The 6,595-nt window shown below is 39.6% G+C and overlaps 1 protein-coding gene across 2 annotated transcripts in view; it reads right to left on the bottom strand.

The window, feature by feature from the left end:
* Positions 1-6,595, bottom strand: part of ptn (pleiotrophin) — a 26,150-nt gene that overhangs the window by 2,272 nt on the left and 17,283 nt on the right. For both annotated transcript variants that reach the window (XM_014022308.1, XM_014022309.1), the window contains exon 4: positions 4,865-5,026. In XM_014022308.1, the coding sequence (XP_013877762.1) occupies positions 4,865-5,026 (162 nt within the window). The remainder of the gene's footprint in view (positions 1-4,864; positions 5,027-6,595) is intronic.

The raw sequence follows: 6,595 nt of genomic DNA, 5'->3' as shown, positions 1-6,595 counted from the left end.
AAAGTTTGGAAGCTCTAGCCCTCCTGAAACTTCAGTTTTCTTTAATGATTTTAGGCTAATACGAGGAGTTTTGTTTTTCCACAGGAATTTAGAAATGAAGGAGTCCAGTGATTTAAACCAGTCAGGTGAAGGTTTATTTGGTATCATTGAGAATAAATAATTTATTCTCGGTAGAAGAATGCAGTCTTAGGAGCAGAACCCTGAAGCTCCCASATGTCTGGTAGACGAGCCGAGCTTGAAGTGAAGTGGAATCACCCATATATACAGTACTTTACGAAAAATAGCTGCATTGCAGACTTGTCAAAGATTATTACTGATCTATTTATCGTGAAGCTTGAGACAATGACAGATTAGAAAAACATGAGATAGTTTAGAGTTTCACAGATTGCCTTAGAAGTGCTTACATTGACTTWTCTTTGAAATTATGGGTCAATGCCGGCTGCGGTCATTTGAGGAAATGACAGTAAGTTTAGGCAAACTCTTTGTGCAAACCCTGCGAGTACACATGTCATCTGCTGAGCGTGATAAGGCAGCAGTTTGTGGTCACTGGCAACCGTTCCAGACTCATAATCATTTTGTTTAGACAATGGGACATTCATGCTGGGTCGTTTGCATCCCTGTTTGCAAAATTAACAAGAGGAATTGATGTGGGGAATCGAGCCCTTCTTATGACCGGTTTTAGTTTGTCAGCAGACAGTAATGTATTCCATGTGGGCTTGAATGATTCCGTTTTTCCCCATTAGGTCAATTCTTGTTGCCACTCAAAATTTCTGATACCTCTCCATTTGCCAGAGAATGCCAGAAGGCAACGGTCTCCCAGAGTTCAGTGACTTTGACACAACTCAGAAAGGCTAAAAGCCTGTAATTACAGCTGAATAGTTAGTTAACTTTCTCAGCCTGGCTTTAATCCTGTCATTCACTGCTAAAATTCACACTTAAGTAGGAGGATTTCCTGCGGACTGATGGTGAATTGAATATGAATGCAAATCGCAGACGACACCGCCTGAGATTAAATCATTTGCAGGCATTTGTTGGAATCAGCAAAGATGCAATCAGTGAGCGGTGTACCAGGAGACAAGATGAGAGTCRACTGAACTCACACAGCAATCATAAGAAAGTTGATAAAAGTTTATTTTCACCTTGATACTTAGAAAGATGCTAAATCATTCTTGTTAGAACAAAATGTAGCTGCACCTTGTTTTTACCCCCCTTTGATTCCCTTAAAAACACTCAAAACAGAACAAAATTTACAAGCTTGTCAGCAGTGTAGCAGGAGAAACAGAGACATTCAAGTGGTAAACATCCCTTCAGCTATAATAAATACAGCAAACGTACTGATCTAACATTCTATGTGGCTGTTTACAATGAGCTGACAGTGTAAAAAAAAAGGGCCTGGAGTCTTTCTTCTTGTAAATTGTCAGTTTGTCTCTGCCTGAGTCTTGCTTTTGATCCAAACCAATGAAACCGCAGCTAAAGCTTCAAGACAAAAAACAGTGCAATACATTTATCTACTGAGGATGGTGCATTTTGGTAAGTCTGTTTTAAAATACAAAACTAAAAAGCTGAAAGGTGAATTTTGCATGTTACAATAAATATGTTCCATTTCACAATGGTGTTTGGTTTGTAATAAGATTCATGACGTTTTTTGATGCAAAAAATATGTGGATAAAATGAACTGTTTTTACTGGTAGCGTTAAACAGTGAGASAGCCATTTAATTATTTTAATGTGTAAGAGATTTCATTTTGATGTTTATAGGGTGATTGCAGAATCCAATAAAAGCCTCATTACTCCAACAATCTCGCTGCTTACTTRTTGCTGTTTTACTGGGGATTCAATTGAAGGCTGATTTTCGTTTGATTAGGGCTTTTATGAGCGAGGGAAGATAAATGATTGAAAAGTTAACGCACGCACCTCAAAATTACATCTGAAGGAAACTCRTAATTAATGAAGAGACGATTAAAACGCCGTCACGTGTATTCCGTTTGTTTTGGTTCAGAGCATTGACGTCTTGTTTTGTACAAGCTGAAGATGATCGAGAGCTGGTTTTTAAAAGGCAACTTTAAATTTACAGTAGTTGAAACGTGAGGAAACAAAAGCAGATATCTAAGAAAGTTGAGTCAGGTTGTCTGGACGGGTTCTTTTTTATTGAATTTTTTTTCTCCAAGGTGACAATCAAAACTGGTTGTTCACATGCAAAACAGGACCATCAGCCTAACAAYCGATAGTTAAAGCCTTGATGGTTGCTTACTGTTCATTGAAAGCTGAGTCACACTCACAATAACAACATTGTAAGACGGGGGCAACTGGACACGGAGGCCTCTACCCCCGTTTAATGATGGACAGCTTTTCTTCACAAAGATGGCTTCCTTACTCCTCTCTCAAACCAGTGTTTCTCTCCATCAAGGATGAGAACATCTTCATCTCTGAAAGAGTGACCTTTGGCCTGTAGATGAGTGTAAACTGCAGAATTCTGGCCTGATGATGTAGCTCTTAGGGTTAGACCATCCTTTTGAACAGTGGCTGCTTTGTTTCCCCAATGTATAACTGATCACAGTCGTCCTGACACTTACTGTAACAGCATACACAATATTACTCTGTCTGTGCCGGGGGACTGAATCTTTGGGGTGAACCAGTTTTTGCCATAATGTGTTTTGGGGTTTGAAAACCACTGGGATGTCATGTTTAGAAAATAAATGTTTTAGTTTCTCTGAAACTCCCACAATATACAGAATGACCACTGGTCTGGGTTTGTGGTCTTTCTTTTCACCCAGAGTCATGTTTGGGTCTCTTGTCTGCTTTCAGAAAAGCCCAATTAGGAGTAGAGATGATCATCTCCACCCAATGGATCAATATATTGACTACATTCATATTTTCTCAACAATGCCCACTTACATTAATCTTGATAATTAGAGACAAAGTAAATAAATAAAATACAGTAGGTCCCTAATGCAAAAAGGCATTTTTACAGACTCAAATGTAATCAGGCTATTGCTTAAAAAGCTGTTTCCTTGATTGGTTCTATAAGATAAAACTTAAAAAATGAAAATAAAATAATTCCATATCAGAATAACTAAACTGAAATTGATGTTTGTTAGATTATTTCTTTGTTGGAACAATGCTTCTTGGCAATTAATCGGGTAACGCTTTCTTTTACGGTACCCTTATTACCATGTAATTACAAGGTAATAAAAAATGTATGTAAATGTAATTAATACCTTATTACCATGTAATTATGTTGTAATTAGGGTGCAATTTTACTATGTAATTAATTGTCTGCAATAATGTAGCCCTTACCTGGTAATGTATTACAATTCACTATGTAACACCTAAGTAAGTAGTAGGTAATTTGGACAGTTTTAAAGTTATGTTTTATTGCAATTAACCACTAACCCCAAAATTTAGTTGCATTCTTTTCATTATAAATATAGTGTTGCGTTAAATGGTAAATGGTAAATGGACTGTACTTATATAGCACTTTTCTATCCGTCCAGGACACTTAAAGCACTTTACACTACAATCTGTGTCCTCATTTACCCATTCACTCAGCACTCTATCAGGTCTCTACAAAGCTAACATGTACAATCATCTATGGAGACTAATCAGTGCCAATCACATTCATACACTGATGGGACACACATCAGAGGCATTAGGGGTGAAGTGTCTTGCCCAAGGACACAAACGGCATGTGGGCATGGTGGGGAGTCAAACCTGTGACTTGCGGGTCCCAAAGCCGGCTGCTCTACCACTACACCACAGCCGTTACTACTGAATAGTAATTTGATTGTAGTTGCCCAATAAAGTTAGTTTTACTAACAGTAGTTTTTCTTTTGTACCCTAATTACCACGTAATTACATGGTAATAAAGTAGTAATTACATTTAATTACCATTTTTATTACCTTGTAATTACATGACAATAAGCGTACCGTAAAAGAAAGTGTCACCATAAATCGTATATCTGCACCTGACTGGCAGCATCTGGAGGTACCAGAAGCTCAAGAAAAGTGTCAATAGCAACAGCAGAATAAGCCGTTTGACAGAGAAGATTTGGCAAATTTTTCATGTGCACAACCCAAATACTCAGCTCTGTTGCTCGACCAACTAATGCATGTCCCTTACAAATGTGGCACCATTGAAAATGGAAAAACGGTAAAGAATGTCTCCTGTTTGAACAAAATGCTCTTTAAAATTTGTTTTGGTTATTTACAAAACTTGGAAAAAGTCATAAGATAGATCACTTATTTAGATTTTGCTTCTCAAGAGTCATTCTGGAAATCCATCCGTCCATCCATTATCTGTACATGCTTATTCATTTCAGGGTCGCGGGGGTCACTGGTGCCCAAATCCAGCAGTCACAGTGCGAGGAGCGGGTTACACCCTGTACAGGTTGCAAGTATTCTGGAAGTCCTTTAAAAATTGTATCTGTCATTTTTCACGATTTCTGGAGGTATTTCTGTGAACTTTTTACTGAATTCTGAACTCCCACTGAGTAATTGATCATACCCATTGAAAAAGATTTTAAGGTAGAACCCTGCTCCTCGGAAACYGAAGAAATTAGTGGCGCCATAAGATTTTCATACTGCTTCTAATAGTAGTTTAAACAGTGAGGTGGTGATTGTGTTAAATTGCTCGGATTCAACCAAGTGTTGCAAAGTTGATTGGGCAAAACCTCTCAGCTAAGATTCATAATGTCCAAATCAGTCACTTGATCTTTTTTTTTCACTTGTTAAAGGAACATAATGCATAACATTCAACCAACATCCAACAGTAGACGTGACTCGTCAACATGACTCATGGGAATTCTCATTGTCGCCAACAGGCTCAACGAGTCCGATGACGGTTCCGGTGATTTTTCTCGGCTTACCTTGCAGCTTGGTCTTGGGMATTTTCCCGCATGGCTTAGTTGCCGTGACGGTGGTGGCGCAGGTCGCATCCATGAGCGCTCGTTTCAGAATCCCCGTCCTGTTCTTCTTGCCCGTCGCCAGGTCACACTCGCCCCAAGCCTGGAAGTTGTACTTGCACTCCCCTAAAGCAAATAATGGTAACGGAATCAGACGCAGGATGAAACGCTCTGGTTTAAACAGGCATAAAAGCTGATGATAATGAAAGATGGCAGATTCTATATTTGTTTTAACTGCAGTGAATGACTGAAGGGAGCACCCTGAGCGTAGGGATTTGTGAGTCACAGACCTTTAATGGCTGTTTAATGAGCAATTGGCTGTTACCTCCACACAGTGCCTTTAATAGGAGGCTTTTCTTAGCAACAAAGGATGCTTTTCTTTGCAGAAACAGATGGAGCCCCACACGTTTGATCTTATATTTCTTATATGATGAAATACACTAACATATGAATGAAATCAAAAAAACAACCTGGCTGCGTTTCATCCTAGAAGTAACGCAACGATACGACCCGTAGCCACCGAGCAGTGAAAGTACTTTAAAAAATGAAAGCGCATCCATAAAACGTTCCCGTTGATGGCACATTTAAACACAATCAAAGCAGCTCGAGATTGCTTTGGCAGCAGGTGCTGGTGTATGTTATAGAAGTGGGCTCACTGAGTGTGTGTGTGTGTGTGTGTGTGTCTGCAAAAAGTGTGTCTCTCGCGCGTCTTCCTGCATTATTTCGCTGCCAGTCCGGCCGTGCTCCCTGGAGGGCTGTGACACTCATTCGTCAGCTCCCTCGCACATAAAAGCCCGTGTCACTGCCGCTGAGATCCCAGAGTGCTCATCAGAGCAGGAGAAAGGTGGGAGGCGAGGTGAGGACAAGAAGGGAAGGGAGCAGGGAGAGGAGGTGTTGGGGGAGTCGGAGGGGGGTTGTGACAGGGGCCATTGTTGCAGGAATCCCACAGGGACCTCCTAAGCAACCAACTTTAAAAAAAAAACACTGTAATTTACGTGCGAGGGAGATAGCGAGCTTCCTCTTGTTGGGGATTTGTCAGGAAGCCTGTGGCCTCTGAGGTTTCACATACAAGCAGTAAAAATGGCTATGATGGGTTATGAAACACTGCTAAGATCTGTTCTGAAAAATAACAGCAATATACTGCCTTTGGATGTGTTGCCACTTTATGGTCCATTTCTTCTGTAAACTGTCATATAGTATTATTAAACTGTGTATTTCTTCCTGCTGTGGTAGATTAGGTGGAGAATTTATGTCATTATGATAAAAAAAAAAAAAAACCTTACACGTTACCAACTGTTTAAACAGGGATAGTACAATGTCAAATCTTTGCATTTATCTTCATGAACACAAACGGTTGACAATAAATGCCAAGGAGTTCTATGATAAGAAAWCTGGTGCTTGACCTGTGCCCTAATTAATATCTGGACCACCTCTTTCTGCACTTAGGAGAACTTCCTGTCGCAAATCTCAAAAAGTTAAAATTCACCACATGTCAAACAGACAAAGTGGGCAAGCACTGCAACTAAATMGCTTTAAAAGTTTTTACAAAGGGTTACTCTTTTTAGTTTTTGCCTAAATTTCACTTTCAGGAGGAGCTATAGGTTGTTGTTGAACAGTTTTTCTCTTTACGCTGCGCCTAAAGGCCCTGTCACACTATGACGTTTTAGACAACTTATGAATTTAGAATTTATGAAT

The sequence above is a fragment of the Austrofundulus limnaeus genome, unplaced genomic scaffold (genome assembly GCF_001266775.1).
Source record: "Austrofundulus limnaeus strain Quisiro unplaced genomic scaffold, Austrofundulus_limnaeus-1.0 Scaffold323, whole genome shotgun sequence".
Taxonomy (NCBI): Eukaryota; Metazoa; Chordata; class Actinopteri; order Cyprinodontiformes; family Rivulidae; genus Austrofundulus; species Austrofundulus limnaeus.
The sequence above is the reverse complement of the archived record's forward strand: the minus strand, read 5'-3'. Positions and strand labels throughout refer to the sequence as shown.